At 39.5% G+C, this 20,908-nt stretch overlaps 1 protein-coding gene across 1 annotated transcript in view; it reads right to left on the bottom strand.

Annotated features, from left to right (window-relative positions):
* ttn.2 (titin, tandem duplicate 2) overlaps positions 1-20,908 on the bottom strand; it is a 339,406-nt gene that overhangs the window by 1,423 nt on the left and 317,075 nt on the right. The window contains exons 257-280 of the mRNA XM_059647196.1: positions 20,584-20,871; positions 20,153-20,452; positions 17,963-20,029; positions 17,551-17,853; positions 17,130-17,435; positions 16,729-17,019; positions 16,320-16,619; positions 15,908-16,213; positions 15,509-15,814; positions 14,958-15,239; positions 14,257-14,850; positions 13,833-14,120; positions 13,361-13,660; positions 11,640-11,942; positions 10,810-11,112; positions 9,645-10,229; positions 9,228-9,533; positions 8,797-9,096; positions 8,133-8,708; positions 7,741-8,046; positions 7,059-7,652; positions 880-6,743; positions 630-783; positions 33-302 (exon numbers count right to left, since the gene is read on the bottom strand). Of these exons, the coding sequence (XP_059503179.1) occupies positions 33-302; positions 630-783; positions 880-6,743; positions 7,059-7,652; positions 7,741-8,046; positions 8,133-8,708; positions 8,797-9,096; positions 9,228-9,533; positions 9,645-10,229; positions 10,810-11,112; positions 11,640-11,942; positions 13,361-13,660; positions 13,833-14,120; positions 14,257-14,850; positions 14,958-15,239; positions 15,509-15,814; positions 15,908-16,213; positions 16,320-16,619; positions 16,729-17,019; positions 17,130-17,435; positions 17,551-17,853; positions 17,963-20,029; positions 20,153-20,452; positions 20,584-20,871 (15,492 nt within the window). The remainder of the gene's footprint in view (positions 1-32; positions 303-629; positions 784-879; positions 6,744-7,058; positions 7,653-7,740; positions 8,047-8,132; positions 8,709-8,796; positions 9,097-9,227; positions 9,534-9,644; positions 10,230-10,809; positions 11,113-11,639; positions 11,943-13,360; positions 13,661-13,832; positions 14,121-14,256; positions 14,851-14,957; positions 15,240-15,508; positions 15,815-15,907; positions 16,214-16,319; positions 16,620-16,728; positions 17,020-17,129; positions 17,436-17,550; positions 17,854-17,962; positions 20,030-20,152; positions 20,453-20,583; positions 20,872-20,908) is intronic.

Genomic DNA, 20,908 nt, shown 5'->3' with positions numbered 1-20,908 from the left:
TTTTTAAATGTTTAATATTGACTTAATATCACCTTTAATAAAACCAGTTAGCATTTTTCCAGAGCTTGTTTCCATTTGAGTCATACTGGAAAGCTCCATGAAAGAGCTTGAGCTCATTGACAGCTTTGATTCTTTGAAAGATGACATGCTACTCGAGGACATGCTGGCAAATTTAACTTCACTCATGCTGCTGCTGGCCTCTTCTTGGCTCATTTGCATTGTCTTGGAAGAAAAATGTCCCTGCATGCTGGCAGAAGCACCAGTCCCCAGAAGTACCATTTTAGACGGTTCTTCAATTAGAGCTGTGGAGCAGAGCAAACCAATATGATGGAAATAGTCTCACTTTTGACATAGCTGGAATAGTAAAATTCTCAAACAAAGATTAAAATGTCAATCCTCCAGCATTTTGTACATTATTTGCAAATTGGACAAATAAAGCATTGAAAGGTCTGCATCTGTTTTGTGCTGCAAAAGTACACATTTATCTGAACACAGTTCAGTCACCATTTTATACATTATATTGAAGCAAGTTAAATTCAGATTCAATAAAATGTCACTATGACTCAGCTGAGAGGAAATGAAGAAAGGCTAATAACAAGAGCAATAATAAATTTCAGGCAATAGCATACCCAGTACAACTAAAGATGCTGTTGCAGAACATTGCCCATGAAAGTTCTTTGCCGTTACTGTGTATTTTCCACTGTCAGAAATTGCAGCACTCAGAATTTCTAGGGTGTACTTGTTTTTTAAACGGCTCACTCTTAAATTTCTGGAAATTGCAATCTGAAATATGAAACAAGCTCATTATTTTTCAAAGAACATGTTAAAATAATTTGAATTGGACAACCAGATAAACGAGAAGAAACCCTAGGTACTTACAGGATGGTTGTCTTTCATCCATTCAACCTCTGGAGAAGGATCTCCTGATATTTCACAAGTAAATGACACATTTTGACCTTCATTAACATTTTGGGACTTGGGCTGTGCAATGAATGCTGGAGCATTTGATTGTTTATGCTTAACTGTTAAATCAAATTGACATTTGACTATTCCATGCTCCGTTTTCGCTTCACAGGTGATTGCGCCCTCATCTCTGAAACTGATCTTTTTGATGGTTAATGTGTGGTCATTTCCAGATACACCATATCGATAATCTTCTGAATTGAAAAGCTCTATACCATTTGAAACCCATTTCACATCAGAAACATTTGGTATGTTGGCCTTAAGTACGGCCTTCTGGCCTTCAACTGCTGTCATTTGTACCCGTGTAGCTGTAATTTCTGTGTATGCTGTCTTCAGTTCCTTTTTCACAACTTGTTCCTGAACTACCTCTGTTTTTCCATATGATTTAGCAGCTTTTTTCTGAACAGCCACTTTTGATTCAGTTATCTTGGCCACTTTGGCAACAGTGTTTTTGAATACTTGACCAGTGAAGGAAAAACTGGTTTTGGATACACCACCTTCGCCAGTGATTTCACAAGTGTATTCACCTTCGTCACTTGCATTAATTCCATGGATATTGAGATTATAGACTCCATTAGCAGCATATTCCAATTTGTAATGACTATTCTCCCTTACTTTACGCCCATCTTTGAGCCAAGTTAATTCTTTCACATTTGGAACTGTGCTTTCAACAGCACACGTCAGTTTTACTGTACCATCTTCAGCAACTTCAGCTTTCAAATCTTGAGAAATCTTAGGTGGAGTGCTTGCAGGGATCTCTACTCGGTCTACGGAAGGTGTTCTGAGAGTTGGAGGTGACTTAACTCTTGGCGGAGAGGTGACTGGTTCCGGTGATTTGACCCTCTTGGGAGCCTTCGTTGCCTCTGCAGACTTTGTACGAGGTTCAGGGATCTTTACTTTACCGACTTCTTTTGCTCCAGCTCTTCGGATAGTCAGAGTAAACTGTGCTTCTTCTCTTCCTTCGGAATTTTCCACCACTATTTTGTAACTTCCTTCATCAGAAGATTGAACTGATGAAATCGTAAAGGTAGATTTAACCTGTGTTGTCATGATAAATAAGTGTCGAGAGGATGTCATTGTTCTCCCGGCATGCATCCATGTCACAGTGGGTGTTGGCTCACCATCAAAGCCACAAGAAAATCTAACAGACTCTCCCTCTGTTACTGTGACTGACTGTGGTTTTGTTATTATTCTGGCGGCATGAGTTCGCTTGGATGCATAAAGCGATGTTTCTTTTGTAGCATAAATTTCAGAACCGATTGACTCTCTTATTTCTGATTCTTTTATTTTAGTTTCCCTCATCTCACTGACCTCCTCCATTTCGGTTGATTTTCTGAACGCAGAGAATTGGTAAAAATCAGTTTTTGTTAGTTCCGGCACAATTAATTTTGGTTGCACTTCATCTTTACGGCGAGATAGATAGGTAACATAGTCACCTCCTGTAATATCTAGTGTTGCATAATCAGAAGCCTCTCCTTTGTAATTAGAACTAACAACGCGATAGGTTCCACTATCTTCAGGTTGGCAATCCCGAATTTCCAGTGTTAGCACCCCGTTCATATCAGTAAAATGATACTTATCGCTCTCTTGAATTTCTCTACCATTGTGGTACCAGCTAATTTCAGCTCTTGGCTTGGACAGAACATTTAGAGTAAATCTGGTAGTTTGACCACAAGGGATGCGATGAGAACGCATTCTCAAAGTTATCCGTGGACAATGGTCAAGGCTGAAAGGCTGTTGAGTAAGAACTTCGTACTTCCCTTCTGAAGTCTTCTTTGTCTTTAAAGCAGTTTTCATTGATTCATAGCGGGAGAAGATGTCAAATCTAGCACTCCTTTCAAAGCGTGAAAGTGAGCTCTCTCGAGACACGGGACTTGGTGAACGCGGACGTGTTCTCTCTGGGGTAGGAGATCTTCTTTCTGGGCCTTCGCTTTCAAATTCTGCAGGGCGCGGTCGGGTTCTGATTAGTTCAGATACTGGTCGCATCAATTCAATATAAGATGGGGAAAGCGATCTTCTTCTTCGCAGAAGCTTCGAGACAGGTGGAGATTCTCTGCGAGTGTATTGCTTAACTTCGATGGATTGTTCTTCTTCTTCTGATTTTGTCACTAAAATTGCTCTTTCTCGATGACTTTGCATTCTTAGTTTTTCTTCATATTCCATACGCTCTAGCTCTGTTTGGTAGCTAGACAATTTCTGGACTGTAGCAATTGGTCGAAGTAGCTCTTCGTCTTCTCTATCTTCTATCATTCGTTGCTTTTGTTTCGGTGGTGTATAAATAGCTTTCTCATGGCGTTGCCGGAGATCTATATAACTTGGGCCAGCTTCATATTTGGAAGGGATGTGATATCTTTGGTATTTTCTATATTTTTCCGCCTCTTCTGCTGTAGCAAACTGCGTCTTTTGAAATTTTTGCTGAAGTGCTGACAGTTCAAAACGTGGAGGGCTGCGGCTTGGAGGTGAAGCAGAAAATCCTAATTCAAGTTCCTCCTCAAGGCGTAATCTTTCCTCTTCTACTCTCTTCATTGAAAGGTACTCATCAACAGGACGGAGTAAGTCATCATCTGACAAATCACAAAGTGATCTCCTTCTTGGTCTGTAGTACATTTCATAGTCAGGAGATGGTGTGCGCCTTCGAGCTGGTCTAACTGTTTCAAGATCATCTTGTGATATTTTTGGTATGCGCCATTTAGGTTTATACTGATCAGTAAAACGTGGCAAAGGCATGACATAAAACTGCTCCCATCTTGAGAGACGGATTCGTTTTGGTCGCTTTGTTACAATTCTCTCTATAGGCCCTGGCATTTCATAATGATCTCTCAATTTCCTGTACCATTTCATTTCAGACAATGGCACAAAATATTTGATCTCTTTATCTTCTTCAATTGCACTTGCTGCATGCACACGAGATTCTGGAATTTCATAAGGCATGCGAAGTCGTTTTTCTTCCTTCTGTTGCTCTACCTTTGTAATTTCATATTCACCTTTTACGTTCTTGGTGCTGACAGCTGGTTTGTACATTATTGCAGCTTCTCGCAGAGCTTGCTTTGCTACTGCCGTCAGTGGAACTGCTTCAACGTTTGCAAGAATTTCAGCCATTCTTATAGTCTTGCTCATTTGCTTCTCAGCATGTTGCCGCCGCTCCTCCTCACTCTCATACTGACGCTTGACGTAGGTCATACGTTCAACTTTTAGATAGGCCTGGCAGCTCGCAGATCCAGCACTGTTAGTCGCGGTGATTCTGTAAATGCCGGAGTCTTCTGGTAAAGTATCTCTAATGTGCAGAACATAGTAGTCCAAACCTTCATGGACAATTTCAACATTTGGACCTAGTGCCAAAGCCTGTCCATCTTTCTCCCATTTCAGAGCAGGAGGTGGTATGCCAGACACCCTGCATTCAAAACGAACACTTTGGCCTTCCATACATTCTGCATTTGCCAACAAGCGCTTAAACATTGGTCTCAAAGTGGTATCTGCTGCAGGTGGATGAGGTAATACTGTTAATTTGGCTTTGCAGCTGTCCTCACCATATTTATTGCGAGCCAGTACGGTGTATTCAGCATCATCATCAGTTGTTAGGTTGTGTATGATCAGTTGATAAAGGCCTTTGTCAGATATAAAAGTATATTTTCTGTCATCTTCGCCGGGTTTGATCTTCTGTCCAGATTTCAACCAAGTTACTCGTGGTTCAGGGTGAACTGTTATAGTAACACCAAATCTGACATCTTCTCCAATATATGCAGTGCGCTTATACAAAGGCAGGGTAAACTCTGGTGGCCTCTCCAGGAGCCTCATAGTGTCAACTTTACGTTTTACTTTCTTCACCCTGCGCTCCATGTAGAATTTACGCATTTCCCTGACACCACTTACAAACAGTTCTGCATAGGAGCTGTCTTCACCATAGTCATTTACAACTTTGCATCTGTATGTGCCATCATCTGTCTTGTTTATGTCTTTAACATACAGTGTTGCCAAACCATTTTGGTACGTAATTTCATATTTGTCGCTGGATTCCAGTTGCCTGACACCAAAGTACCAAGTGACTTCGGTAGATTGATCATAATTTTCCATCCTGCAGGCATACCTGACATGGCCACCTTCTTCAGCAAAAGCATGCATTATCTGCCCAGTAATTGGACCAATGTCAATTGGAGCTATCTTAACTTTCGCAACTGTAACTCCTCTTTGAACTCTTACGGCTCCACCAGAAGAAATTCGAGCAACAGACACAACAACGTTCAATTCTTTCTTAACTAGGGTCTGATAGTATCTTCTGTGCCTCAATGTCTTAATTACTTTGGTACTCATTTTTTCTGTCTTCTGTTTCAACCATGGATGTTCAAGAGCTTCAGCAGCTGTCATCCGAGCCCGCCTTTCTTTGACCAAAAGGCGATCTACGAAATCTAGAGCTTCAGTGGTAACATCTTGGAAAGCTTCATCCTGAAAGCTGTATTCTGCTTGAATAATTTTGTCAATAACTTGTTGGTTTGTTTCAGCGAAAAATGGATTCAGACCACTAAGAAGTATATACACAAGCACACCCACTGACCACATGTCAGTAGCTGAACTGACCATGTCATGTTGATGGAGTTCAGGGGCTGCATACTCTGCAGCAGTAAATTGGAGTCTAATATTATCGCCAGGTATGAGTTGTCTGGCCTGTCCAAGTTCAACAATCTTAATAAAAGAGCTCTTTCTTGTGGTGAAGATTATATTATCTGGTCGGATATCAAAATGGCCCACGTTCTGACTATGTAGGAAGTCTAGTGCTTCACAGATCTGGCGGGTATAAATGATAATTTCTCTTTCATTCAGTTCAAAGGTGGTTGTATTAATACGCTCAAAGATATCAAGACCAGAAATGAACTCAAAGACCATGACCAATTCTTCAAGGCTTTCAAATGATTCATACAACCAAAGGATGTTCTTGTGCCTAGCAATATTAAGAATTTCAATTTCCTTCTTCACCAGCACCTGATCAGCACCCTTTATTTTAACAAACTTTGCCATGTAAGTTTTCTTACTAGTATTTTCAATACACCGATGGACAATACTAAAGTGTCCACGCCCCAGCTCTTCAGCAATTGTGAATCGACTGTGAAGTTCTTTAATAGTAGAATGGGTTGCTTTGCATGTGGTAATCTCTAGTGATTCAGCAACCTCTTCATCATAGTTCAGGACTCTCGTCTTATCTTCCTTAGTGATTATAGGTTCAGTTGGGTCTGATGGCTGACTCTGGCCAAACTTGTTCTCAGCAATCACACGGAACTGGTAGCTGGTCTTGCCAAAGAGATTCACAACAGTGTAGTGCGTATCACGTGACTGTGCAACACGAATCCACATCTCTGCTGTTGTTGCGCATTTTTCAATAACATAGTTAATCACTCGGCTTCCACCGTCATTAGCAGGGGCATTCCATGTTAAAACGACAGAATCACGTGTAATGTCACTGACTTGAAGTCCTCTTGGTGGGTCAGGCACATCAGCCACATCCAATTCGACTGTTTGTTGATCAATGCCGAATCTGTTCTTGGCGCATACAACATAGAAACCAGCATCTTTTCTGTCAACTCCATTAGGGAACACAAGAGATGTAAACGATCTTGTCACTATTACTTGGTAGTGACCATCATTATCAATAAGATCTTGACCCTTCTGCCATGTGATTACGGGATCAGGCCTGCCACTGAAAGGAATCTTGATGCTTATTATTTCACCACGGAGAGCATGAACTGCACCCATGCCTTCCAGATGCTTGGGTAGATGAATCTTGGCAGGAACTGGAAACAGAAGGAAAAGTTTTAATAATGAATATAAATACTGAAAGGCAGTAATACGATGTAAAACAATGAACGGATCATGGACAAAGCTAGTCTCAGGAGCAAAATGAGCAACAGTTTTATGTCCATCCACATTTTTTGTTTCCATTGATTTCAATTGAAAGGTAAATGAATATAAAAGAAAATCACTGGCTGCAAAATGAGAGGTTGATCCATTTTGTACTAACCCAAGGTTGACTGCATACCATATGTTTATAGAAATATACTTTCTTGCCACAATACAGCATGCTTAAGTAATTATTATGTGATACATACCATCAACATCCAAAGAGACGGTTGATGAGATGGAACCTCCTTGATTGACTGCTCGAACTTGATAAACAGAGGCATCGTCTCCTGTGGCATTAGTAATTACCAACTGGTGGTATCCTCCTTTGAATTCTTGGATCTTTAATTTTTCACCATCAGGCTCTATTTCCTTCCCTTGTTTAAACCATTTCACAACAGGTTTAGGATGACCAGTAACCTTGCAAACAAAAGTGGCAGTGCTCTTATATTTCACACTCAAATTGCGTATTTCTTCTTTGAACTGTGGTGCTGTGATGGGTACATCACACATTGGAACCATGGGTTCAGATATTTCACTCCAGTCACTCTCACCACCAAGGTTTTCACATTTGACACGGAACTCATACTCCAAGCCCTCGATAAGGCCTTTTACAGAGTAAACAGTTTCATGTATTTCATCGGTTGTTACAGCGATCCATTTATTTTGTTTCTTCTCTCGTTTCTCAAGGTAATAATTTCTGATCTTTGCTCCACCATCACTGGCAGGTGGTTTCCATGAAACTACACAAGAATTCTTTGTGACCGCAGTTACAACAGGCTTAGGTGGTATTCCAGGCTTCTCTGCAGGGAGGAATAACGCGTATATATTACACTTCAAGATACAGGAAGAGGATGGACATGTAACAACTTAATTTGTGTAAATATTTACCATATGGACTCTTGATGATGACAACAGAGGAAACCTCTAATGGTTCGCTGATGCCGAACTGATTCTGAGCAGAAACTCGGAAGTAGTAACCAGCACCATCAATGAGATTTACAATTCTACAAGATGTGCCAGCAATCGAGGATGACACTAGGTGCCATTTTTCACCTTCCTTGGCTTCACATTTTTCCACAATGTAGTTTGTAACCATAGCACCTCCATTATCAAGTGGCGGTTTCCAACTGATTACTGCAGAATTCTTCAGCAAAGCATCAATTGCGATTGGTCCTTCTGGCATATCTGGTTTATCTATAAGTAAATGTAGATGGTATTAGATATACTATTTGAGTTAAATTATCTCACAATATCTACAATATAATTTTACCATACATTACCTTGGATCTCAACATTAAATGTTGCATCAATTGTTCCGAATGTATTGCCAAGTTGCACTTTATATTTTCCAGCATGATTCTTTCGAGTAACATTTCTCACTACAAGATGAGTATAGTGTTCTGTGTTTTCTATTGAAATGTTATCTGAATCCGTCAAGGGTTTCTTTCCATGGAACCAGCGAATAGCAGGCACAGGACGCCCAATGTATATAACATGAATGCGAAGACTTGTACCAACACCGAGAAGATATTGCTCTTTCAATGGGAACGCAGGGTGGAACTGTGGAGTAGCCTCGAGCAACACTTTACCACTGACCTCCGTTTCTCCAGCATCATTAGTAGCCTTGCATGTATATAAACCTTCGTCATCCTGATCATCCGTCATAATGGTAAGGGAATGATTACGTCCATCTGAACTCATTTTGTACTTGCGGCTTTGTTGCAATTCTTTTCCAAAATGATACCATCTAATTTCAGGAAGTGGTCTACCAATGATCTGGCAGGTCAGTTTAGCTGGCTCACCTAGCTTAGCAATAACTTCAGCAATTTCTTGTTTAATACATGGTTCTTCTCCAGCTGTTGGTGAGATAAAAGAGGCCATGAGCAGGAGTCATTTCTAACAAGACAAGAATAGATTATATTGAAAAATGAATAAAGTACATACAAGTCAGTTTAGTCTTGATAGCCATGAGGGTTCTACGAGGTCTGCTAATGCCAGTCTCATTCTCTGCAAAGACCCTGAACTCATATTCTGTGGCTTCCAGAAGACCACCCTGTGTAAATTGTTTGTCTTTTATTCGATCCTTGTTACATTTCTTCCATGCACTGTCACCAGACTGGCGATACTCAACCCAGTAACCAATAATTTCCTTGCCACCATCACATTCAGGACATTCCCACTCTATAGTGATACTATCCTTCATGACAGAAATCACCTCAATCTCTCCAGGTTGGCTTGGTTTATCTGTGAAAAATAATTGTTCAAATTATATTTACTTAAATATAATGATATTAAGATCTAGCAATTGTGCTGTAGTTGATATTTATAAACCGCCTATTCATACAATGGATTTATATAAAAGCAATTAAACCTACCAAATGGATCCTTGCATAGGACAGCATCAGATGGTGGGCTTGGATCACTAAGACCTATGTCATTCTGTGCCAGAATACGGAATTGATATTCAGCATCTGGAACAAGTCCAGTAACAGTATACATTGTCGTGGTAATTTGGGTCTTGTTTTGCCGCACCCATTTATCTGTGGTAGACTCTTTGCGATCAATAAAATAGCCAGTGACACGTGATCCACCATCATCCCTTGGCCTTGACCAGGACAGGCTGACAGATGTTTTGGTGACATCTAGTATTTCTGGTGGATTGCTTGGAGGCTCTGGAGGATCTAGAATGACAGTACTGAATTAGCTAGTGTGTGAAAAATTAAGCTTTTAAATTCAAGGGTAAGATAACGTAACATTTACCTTAAGACTAAAATAAACATTATTCTACTTACTTAGTGGTGTCTTTGGTATAACCGACTCTTCTGATTTTAGAGCTTTGCTAATACCAAACTGGTTTTCAGCAGAGACACGGAAGTGGTATTCCACATTTTCCTTCAGGCCTTTTACAAATATAGAACTCTCCTTTACTCTGGAATCAACCGTATACCAGGCTGTTTTGGGTACTTCACGTCTCTCAACAATGTAGCCAACGATATCAGATCCACCATCATCAGCAGGAGGTCTCCAACTGACCCGAACAGAACGAGCTTGAATATCATCAAATTCGAGTGGTCCTTGTGGAGGATCAGGATTTCCAATGACTTTCACCTTAATATACGCTGTCTTTTTGCCACATTTGTTTTCAAGAATCAAGTCATACGTGCCTGAATCGTCTCTATCTGCTTCCTTTATTACAAGTTCAGTTTGAGTGTCAGAAGTGGCAATCATTGCACGCATGCTAATATCACGGCCTTCCTTTGTCCATTTGCAGATGGGAATAGGCTTGCCTTTTATGGGCACTGTTAGCCTGATCACCCCACCTTGTCTTACAATCAGACCCTCAAGGTATTGATGGTCAAGTTCGTAATCAGGATATTCTGAAAAGAAAAGAAATCCAACTTTAATAAATAAAAATCCAAATCATACACTGAGACATCCTATGCTCAGTTTACCTATATTGTTAATCAAGTCAGTTCAAAACATGGCATTTCCAATTTAGGTGCTTTTCAGATATGACATGGGAAGTGCTTCAAAAGTGCATACTTGGCTGCAAGCATACTGCAGGCCCCAGCCCCTCACACTGAACCTTTCATCATTGTGGGTTCAACTACAAATGGATGGGAAATGGCATTTAAAAGCCTTTTTAACTAATGACCATTGAAGATATCTGAACTTCAAGATGACTTTGTTTTGTCACTTCAGCAATTGCATGCACCGATTTTCTGATAAGGAAATACAAATCATATCGCAGCAAGTGAATCAGAGGCTAGAAATTCCCTTTCAGACTGTTAGTTGGTATTTTTGGATTGCTGACAACTCTGAATGTTCACATTATAATTCAACAGACTTGACTGTTAATAATATCAATTGTAGGTTAGAACAGAGCCTAAAATGTGGAACAGCTAAATAACACAAAACTAATAGGACATGAGGTATAACAATTTCAGCATTTCTCACCAAGCATTTCAGTAACTTTTACAGTTCCTGGCACATCAGCAGGTTCACCAGGACCACCGGCATTAACAGCCATAACACGGAACCTGTATTCAGCTCCCTGTGGCATATGAGTCAGTGTGTATTCACAGATCTTTGTTGGAGTAGTGTTGCACTTAGTCCATTCATATTGATCAACCTTCTGCATCTCAATAAGGTACCCTGTGACCTTGGAACCTCCTTCGTCTTCTGGTGGATTCCAAGCCACAGATACAGATGTTCTTGTTGTGTCTGAAACTCTTGGATTCTGTGGTTTGCCAGGTGGATCTATATAACATAACAAATGATTCATTTCTTGTTGTAAATAGTATAATCATGTACATTTATACAAAGTACCGAGCAATTTAAAGTTGTGAGCAAATTAAGCAGATGGAAAAGTTGAGCTTTGTTCTTTGGTTTATGAGACGTTAGTCGATCATGATTAGGTTTACGGTGAAGTAATACATTTAGCATCATTACCCTTGGTAAATTATTCAAAACATTTAAAGAACTTTGAATAATGAAGTCAGTTTACATATAGCCGCTATGCTTTTCCAACTTTAACAACAAGGGAAATCAAAACTGTGACTGTAAAATTATGTAAAGTGATTGATACAGAATATTTAATAAAGAGTGCTTTACAATTTTACTCATATTTAGAATTAACCATTAATACTTTCAAGTCTGGTAACCCAGTACCACAGTAAAGATCAGTATCTTCCTTAAATATTCTAGAAACAAAACAATTTTAGTTGTGGAAATAATTTATAAAAATGGAAATCTGTTGGTTAGTTTTTGACATTGTATGACATTACCTATTGGGTCCATAGCAACTGCAGATTTGGAGGGTCTGCTGGGTTTACTTGGACCTCTTGCATTCACAGCTGTCACGCGATGTTCATACTCCAATCCTTCTATAAGACCAGTGGAACGATATCTTGTCATAGTCACAAGCACTTTGTTAACTCTCACCCATCGGTCAGCTTTTAGTTCTTTCCGTTCAATTATGTACCCGTTGATCACCGAACCTCCATCTTCAATTGGTGGTTCCCAAGTAATTGTCATGCCGTCACGAGAGACATCAAACACGTGAGGAGTACCAGGAGGTGCAGGTATATCTATTGGGGAAAGAGGGATGAATGCACTTTATCGCACATATGGGATTAATGTGGGAATGATGCACAAAATATTTCTTAGATATATACTGATTCAGATTTTTGAAAAATCAGTTCTTTTGGCTCAGGAAACAGTCCTCTTAACAGCAAAAGAAACATTTAAGTTACACCAACACAACATATGATAAATCTAGGAAGAGTTTCTTCAAAAGTGGGAAATTCAATAGAGAAACCATGAGTGCCTTTTTTTAAAAACAGAAACCAATATGGATTGACATTGGGTTACAAGTCTCATTAGTGGTATATTTGATCTAAAATGGGCAACAGATTGTCACAAAACATGTGTTATTCCATCCAGAATTCTTACAGGAAAATAATTCTTTAAAATGCTATTATCCCTGGGTGTATTAATAGAATGATACATTTGGCCTACTGTGCTGCGCTGATAAAGTCATCCAATTAGTCACATTTCTTCTACTTCGCCCCTTAACCTCTTTTTTGTTCCTTGTATATTTATCAAATTTCATTGATACGTTACTATTCCAGAAGCTTCCATCATTCTTTCAATATGGTATTCCCAATCATAAATACAATTCATAGTACAGGAAGAACTAGAATGATTTGCTGATAGGGTTAGCTGTAATACGGTGGGAGGAGGTTCACATGAAAACATAAAGGGATCAGTTTGTCTGAACAACTTATTTCTATATAATAGACTCTGTTTCATTGATGAGGTTTATAGGGTTGTAAAGTTTTGGCAGTGTCTTTCAGGTAAAATAAGACGCTCATATGACCTGTCCTGAAGTTTACCAGGCAGCAAACTTGGGTAGTTTGATTGTGATAGATTAAAGAGAGCCCAAGACTGATTTACTGGGACAGAAAAAAATTCCAAAGTTAAGACAATGTTATATGTGAATAGTTGTGCTTTAAACTGGCTGTTTATCTCCAAGGTAAGAGAGAGTTTAAAGAATAGCTAATCAGTATCTCTGGGATACAACGTCCATGTGATTCAAGTTGCTATGGTAATAGACTTTGAAATACAGAAGAAGGCATTGTGGCAGTGCTTGAGCATCAACATGCAACAGAGGACAGAAACATTATGTTCACCTCAATTTTACTTCAAGATACACACAACTTTTAAAACCTGAAGACTTCACAGCCTTCCTGTGAGATCGTGACATGGACTTAATCTTGCATAGAAATTGTATCTCTTGCATAAATTTGCGAAAGTTGGCAGGTCTGAACATTTGTCTAATTACTGAGTCTAATCATTGTTTAATTATCATAATTTCCATTCTTGAAATCTATTATTAATAACACAATCAAGAGATTACAATGTCATAGGATGGGATTGAAGGTGAAATGGGTCTGCAACTTAATATCATGATATCTTTAATTGCTAGTAAAATACATAAACTTACTTATGGCACTCTTGCATTCCACGATGCTAGACTGTAAAAATGATCCAATACCAAAGCGGTTTGTGGCAGCCACACGGAAGACATATTCACTGCCTTCATTTAATCGAGTAAACTTGAATGTGTTCCTAGTAACAGATTCGGACACTGGAAGCCAGCCTGGGCGATGAGCATCACGTTGCTCTACTACATAACCACTAATGGCAGCACCACCATCTTTCTCTGGGGGATCCCAACTGATGGTGACTGTAGTGGCATCGATTGCATCAATTCGGATTGAGCCTGCAGGTTGTCCTGGTTTATCTGAGAGTAAATTAATACAGTTACACAAGACTTGCAAAATGATTATTGCACCACAAACAGTACACTAGTATAAATGACAACCATCTTCGACATGAAAAATGATCAAAGCACCACAAACAGGACACTAACACAATTGTTTTCTTTTTAAAGAGAGTTTGTGAGAAATACTAACCTAGAATGATTACTTTGATGGTTTCAGTAGCTGTACCAGCGACATTTTTTGCCTCAAGCACGTAGTCTCCAGTATCATCTATGGTAGTTTCACGTATAGAAAGATTAACTACTTTGGCAAGTCTTTCTATGGCCGTGCGGTCATTTTCTTTTAGTTTTGTTCCCTCAAAATACCATGAAACAGCAGGAGGTGGACGGCCACTAATTGGAATAGATAGTTCAATAGGCCTGCCAGCATTTACAATGAATGTCTTTTGCGGTATGCCAGCCAAATCAATGCTTGGTAGCACTGTAAGAAGGAAAATAAAAGCCAGAACTCTTTTTAGTAAAACTGTTTTTACATTTAAAATACACGATTGCATATTAATACTTGTTATTTCTAACTACAATATAGACACTAAGAATCAGTTTAAACGTACACATACCTCTCTGGTCCTGTACAGTGACAGCAGTTACAATCTCTCTTGGTTCACTGATACCCTTTTCATTCTGGGCTCTAACTCTGAACAGGTACTGTTCAGACTCATTGAGAGAGAGTATAGTATGTTCAAAAACTGTGTGTTTGAGAGTTGCAACTTTCATCCACCTTTCTGTGCCAGCTTTGCATGCTTCAATAACATAACCAGTCAGCCTGCTGCCTCCATCATGCAGTGGTTTTTCCCAGGCTAGCGTGACTGTCGATTTTGTGACGTCAATTACATCCAATTTCTGTGGAACCATAGGAACTTCCGAGACAAGCACCGCATCAGCAGTTTCACATGGCTCACCGATACCGTACATATTTTCCGGCAAAACTCTAAAATAATACATTGTCCCTTCAGTAAGTCCAGTTATTCTATAAATTGTTTTGCTGCATTTAACTGTCACAGTCTTGAATGCTCTCATTGCAGCTTCACGTCTCTCGATTATGTAATTGTTTACTGGTGCTCCACCGTCAATTGTTGGAACATCCCATGTGATAACAACAGAATCTCTTGAGACTTCCTTCACATTTACAGCAGCAGGGGGGCCAGGTGTATCTGAGAATTGAGCAGATATTTTATTTTGTAGCATTTTGTTTGTATGCTATAAAAAGCCAACAGTGACAACAGGAAAAAAAGACTTAAAGCATTATTTTTCCACCTACCATATACTTTGACAACTATGGTTGCTGACTTTTTGCCGGAGGGATTTTCAGCCTCAATGGTGTATTTTCCAGCATCATAGCGATTGACCTTGTCAACTACCAGCAGTGTGTAAGAATCTGTTATGTCAATAATACCGCGATGGCGTAGATCAACACCAGGCTTACTCCAGGTTAGCACGGGAGTAGGTCTGCCAGTGACTGAAACCATTAAGCGGAGAGAACCACCAGCTCTAACTGTAACAGTCTTTTTGAGATCGTCTGAAAGCTCAAGGTCTGGAATTTCTAGAAAAATTAAACATAGAGTGGAAAAGAGATGATAAACAATATCTTCCACAGATAAAACCATCAAAAGTGTAACAACAATGAAAATCTCATTGACCATATTTCTTAGGATTTTAGGTATTTAAGTTTTAGATTGCTCTTCAGTTACAATTTAATGCTGATATGTTTTCAGTATACACATGCACACTTTATGCAAACATTAAAAATCCTCTCAGAGAACTGTAAAAATTTGCAAAATCAAATGAATTGCCTGTATACATGCTACAAACCTAATCTTTCTTCTGGTTCAATTTCAGCAGATGATTCACTGAAATCACTCATTCCATTAATGTTGACAGAAGCAACTCTGAAACAGTACTTTCTGTTAGTTGTAAGACCTGTAATGGTATATTCAGTATTCTTTATGTTGGCTGTAGTATGTGCTCTGTACCACTGTTCCATGGCTTCCTCTTTCATTTCAAGAACATAGCCGATGATATCAGAACCTCCATCATACATGGGTTTTGTCCATGCTAGGCTAATGCTATGTTTAGTTGAATCAACAACTCTTGGTGCAGAAGGTGGGGCAGGTGTATCTGTATTGAATTTCAAAAGATAAACCTCATAAGTATTTGTATATTCTCAATTATAAGGGACGTTAAAATATTAACTTAAAATCTAATGCTTACATGTTGGTTCTTTGCATAGAATATAACTTGATGATCCACTGGGCTCACTGTTACCAGCTGCATTTACTGCTGTAACACGGAACTGGTATTCACAAGTCTCCATTAGATTTGTAACTTTGAGCCTTGTATCATAAATAGTAAAATCTTTGTTTACTCGAGTCCAACGCACACTTCGTTTTTCACGTTTATCCACAAGGTAGTTACTAATTTCAGCTCCACCATCAGTTTCAGGTTTCAACCATTGGATAATAATATGCTCTTTTCCAACTGCAACAACTTCTGGTTCACCAGGTGGTGATGGAATCGCTATTAAAAATTAAAGTTTGTTGGATTTATTTAGTAGCTTATTAGCCATATTAATTTAATAAATAATATTTTGAAGTATAAAAGAAATGTATCAAATAGTACTCACTGAATGTATTTCTGGCTATGGCAGGCTCAGACTCCCGTGGTACACCAGGTCCATACTTGTTAACAGCTCTTACTCTAAAAATGTATTCATTGTTCTTTATAAGTCTTGTAACAACAGCAGAAAGAGAACTGCACTCAGCTTCAACAATCACCCAGTTAAGTCTGCTAGTCTCACGCCTCTCAACAATATAGTGTGTAACTGCTGCTCCTCCATCTTCCAAAGGCATATTCCATGACAGAGTGCATTTCTCTTCAGTCAGTCTGCTAATGGTGAGTGGGCCATCACATGGACCAGGCGAATCTAACAGAGTTTGAAACAAAATGTTATGACACAAGATAACCTGCAAACAGCTTTTACTTTAAAGTGCATTTCCAAAAGTATTCACAGTATTTTGTAACAGAAAACCTACCAAGCACTTTAACATTTACAGACACAGTCTTAGTTCCACTTGGATTTTTCACAGTTAATGTGTATCTTCCAGTGTCACTTCTGTCACAGAACTTGATAATGGCAACAGCACGCTTGTTAGTGTACTGAAGAGAGATCTTCTCACACAGCTCCAGTTCTTTATCTCCCTTTGACCAATAGACCTTAGGGTCAGGTTTCCCACCAATGAAAGCATCAAGCACCAGGTCCGACCCAGCTCTTATAGTTATCATGTCACCAAGTAGCCTGCTGTCTAGTTCAGCCTTGGGTGGTACTGTAAATACAAACAAAAAAAAAGTAATATTTAAAAAAATGACTTACTTCACTTCATAAAGAGATCTAAACCATTATTAAGTCTCTGATGTATTTCTGACTTTAACATACCATATTCATCTTTACAAGTGACGGGTCCTGTGGATTCAGATGGCACACTAATTACTCCACTTGCATTCTTGGCTAAAACACGGAATTCATACACTTCGGCATCACTAAGTCCTGAAATAGTGTAGAAGGTATCTGAGATAGAGGTGTAGTTGCACTTAAGCCAGCGACCATCTCCAGTTTCATTATATGGTTTGCGTTCCACGATGTATCCAACAATTTTACTTCCACCATCATACACTGGTGCAGTCCACTTTATTGAAACTGAAGTCCTGCTAACGTCTGTTACTTCTGGTTGACCTGGAGGATCTTTATAAATACAAACAAAAATAAAGTTAACTTTTAATTTGTAGCTATTTGCAAAAGAGACGGCAACAATTGCAAAACGTATGATCTCTTTTCTTACACTTATGAATGTACTTACCAACAGGATTCTGAGCCATTACAAGTCTAGAAGCTTCACTAGCTTTGCTCAAGCCAGCAGCATTCATTGCATAAGTTCTGAACTGGTACTCCAAGCCTTCCACTAGAGTAGAAATTTTGTAATGACAGTCGATGCATGGTATTTTGTTTTCTTTCACCCAGAGAATGCTGTTACGCTCTTTCTTTTCAATCCAGTACCCTGTAACTTTGCTTCCACCGTCGTGATATGGCTCTTCCCATCGAATAGACATTGCATTGGCAGATACAAAATATACTTCTGGCCTGGTTGGTGGACTTGGTGGAACTATATTATGTACAAAACAAAAACAATTTATAAGTTTCTCGGGTTTCATTCTTTTACAGTAATTTTATATGTGTGCATTACACTTTAAGAGTTTATATATTTTACTTACCAAATGGATGCTCAGCAACCACAGGCAATGATTCCAATGGCTTGCTGACACCAAATCTGTTTTCCGAACAGACACGGAAGCTGTATTCCATATACTTTGTCAAGTGAGTAGCTTTAAGTTGAGTCCGTTTCACACTGGAATTGATGAGCTGCCATACAGTCGTACCAGACTCACGCTTTTCTACAATGTAGTTGGAGATTTCACTGCCACCATCATCTTCAGGTTCTCTCCATGACAGTACACATGACTCTGCAGAAACGGATGAGATGGCTATGGGACCAGTAACTGGGCCCGGCCGACCAATGACATTAACAGTTACGGTAAAGGTCTTTACTCCTGCTGTGTTTTCGAGTGTTAAATAATATTTTCCAGAGTCACCTCTCATTGCATCCTTCACTGTCAGTGTACTTCTCTCTTTTGTTGTTTTGATCGTAACTCTATCTGTTTCCTTAAGTCTCATCTCCTCAAGCTTCCACATAACCTTAGGAGCAGGACGTCCACTAATAGGCACATCGATAGTAAAGGTACTTCCTGTTTTGCATGTAATCAGTTGATTAGCGATACCAGATAAATCTGCTTTAGGCTCTATCTGTGGTTCCTTGATAATAACAGAAGAAAATGCCTCCCTTGGTTCACTGTAGCCAGCGTCATTCTTTGCTCTGACACGGAACTCATACTCTGTATTTTCAACCAGTCCATCAACTGTGAGAGTAAGGTTTTTGGTATGGCCATCTTCAGCCCAATGATCTGAACCTTTCTGCTTCATCTCCACTAGATAACCGGTAATATGGCTGCCACCATCATGCTCTGGTTTCAACCAAGCCAAGACAGCAAAGGTTCTACCTGTGTCGACAATATCGAGTCTCTTAGGTGGTGCTGGCTCTTCGGTGGCGACAATGGGCTCTGTCATTTCATTTGGCTCACCAATACCAAATTCATTTACTGCCATCACACGGAAGAAATATGGTACTCCTTCTGCAAGTTCTTGTGTCTTGAAGATCTGCCGAGTGCACTTTCCACTGATTTCTTGCCAGCTACGCCGACTGGCTTCACGCTTCTCCACAACATAGTGGTGAATTCGTGAACCTCCATCATGAATAGGAACATCCCACATTAATGTCATAGAACCTCTTGTAACTTCTTTGAAAGTAATTGGTCCTGGTGGACCAGGAGTATCTTGTACCTTAACAGTAAATGTAATTGATTTGCTGCCATTGCTGTTTTCCAGAGTAAGGGTATATTTTCCAGCATCGTACCTGTTGCAATTCTCCACCATTAATACGCTGCTTGTTTCTGTTGTATTAATATCAACATGTATCCCAATTGTAGAATCTGCCTTTTTCCAAGTGGCAACAGGAACTGGTCTGCCTTGGAAGGCAACATGCAACTGAATTGTTTCACCAGCTCTAACAATATGTATTTGTTTGAAACTAGCATCAATGTCAATTTCAGGTGCAGTTAACCTATCTGTTGCTTGTACTGGTGCAGAAACTTCGCAGCTTTCTCCTTTTCCTGCACCATTAACAGCGCAGACACGGAATTTATATTCTTCACCAGGTTCCAGGTCCGTGACTGTGTACTTGGTATTGACACATGCTTCTACATTGACCTTACGCCAATCTTCCAGACTAGCCTTGCACTTTTCGATTATATAGCCAATAATTTCCATGCCACCATCAAACACAGGCTGAGTCCATTCCAAACTAACAGATGTCTTTGTTGTATCTGTGACTCTGACAACTGTAGGAGCGCTTGGTGGATTAACCGGGTCTCTACATTTAATAAGTCTGGACACAGCGCTCGGGGGACTGACTCCAGCATTATTTTCAGCCATTACGCGGAATTCATATTCATTCCCTTCCAGGAGGTTAGGTACTTTGAATCTGGTTTCGATAATGGGTCTCTTGCTAGTAACTCTGACCCATCGCATACTCTTTTTCTCACGGCGTTCAAGGATGTAGTGGTTAATTTCACTTCCTCCATCTGATCTTGGTCTTGCCCATGTAAGGGTAATAGTTTGTCCTGTAACATTAGTTGGTTCTGGAGTACCAGGTTCATCAGGTACAGCTGTGAAACAAACGAGAAAAGAAGTTCCTGAATAAGGACTAGTCTGACAAATTGTAACTAGTAAATGTTTCAGAAAAGCAAAGTCTTATTAGCTAAAGATTATAAACATTGAAATACACATACTGTATGGTATCTGTGCAATAACTGGCTCTGAATCTATGGGTCTGCCAGTACCAAACTTGTTGACAGCTGAGATGCGGAACTGGTACTCATTCCCCTTAATCAGCTTGGTGACAGTAAATGAGCAGGCTTCACAGGTATCACTGACCAATGCCCAAGCAAGTCGACTCGTCTCTCGTTTCTCAATCACATAGTGAGTAATGACAGCACAGCCATCATTATCTGGGGGAATCCACCACAAAGTAAGTTTCTCACCAGTAATGCTGCTAAATCGAATAGGTCCAATTGGTGGTCCAGGAGTATCTAAATAAAATCAGAATTGTTAGTGACAAGCAAATGATTCAACAAGAATTAAATTACGCATATCCTTAAGAATAGTATACAAACAACTGAAAAAGAATAAACTGGTTCAAAAGTTAGGTTTTTCCAAATACCTTGAACTCTGATATGAATATCAGCTGTCTTGGTGCCTGAAGCATTCTTGGCTTCCACAGTATATATACCACGATGATCTCGGCTGCTGTCTCTAACAAAGAGTGAACTGGACCCAATAACATTTGTGATATCTACTGTCAATTTCTTGTCAATTTCCTTTCCATCTTTGTACCAGGTCACCTGTGGTATAGGACGACCTTTAATTTGCACCTTGAGCCGAATGCTGTCACCAGCTTTAACAGTCAAGCCTTCAAAGTGTTCGGCACCAAATTCAATGGATGGTGGTACTGTGAAAGAAAGTTTTGAGTAATTACCAAGTTAATA

The sequence above is a fragment of the Stegostoma tigrinum genome, chromosome 7, assembly GCF_030684315.1.
Source record: "Stegostoma tigrinum isolate sSteTig4 chromosome 7, sSteTig4.hap1, whole genome shotgun sequence".
Taxonomy (NCBI): domain Eukaryota; kingdom Metazoa; phylum Chordata; class Chondrichthyes; order Orectolobiformes; family Stegostomatidae; genus Stegostoma; species Stegostoma tigrinum.
The sequence above is the reverse complement of the archived record's forward strand: the minus strand, read 5'-3'. Positions and strand labels throughout refer to the sequence as shown.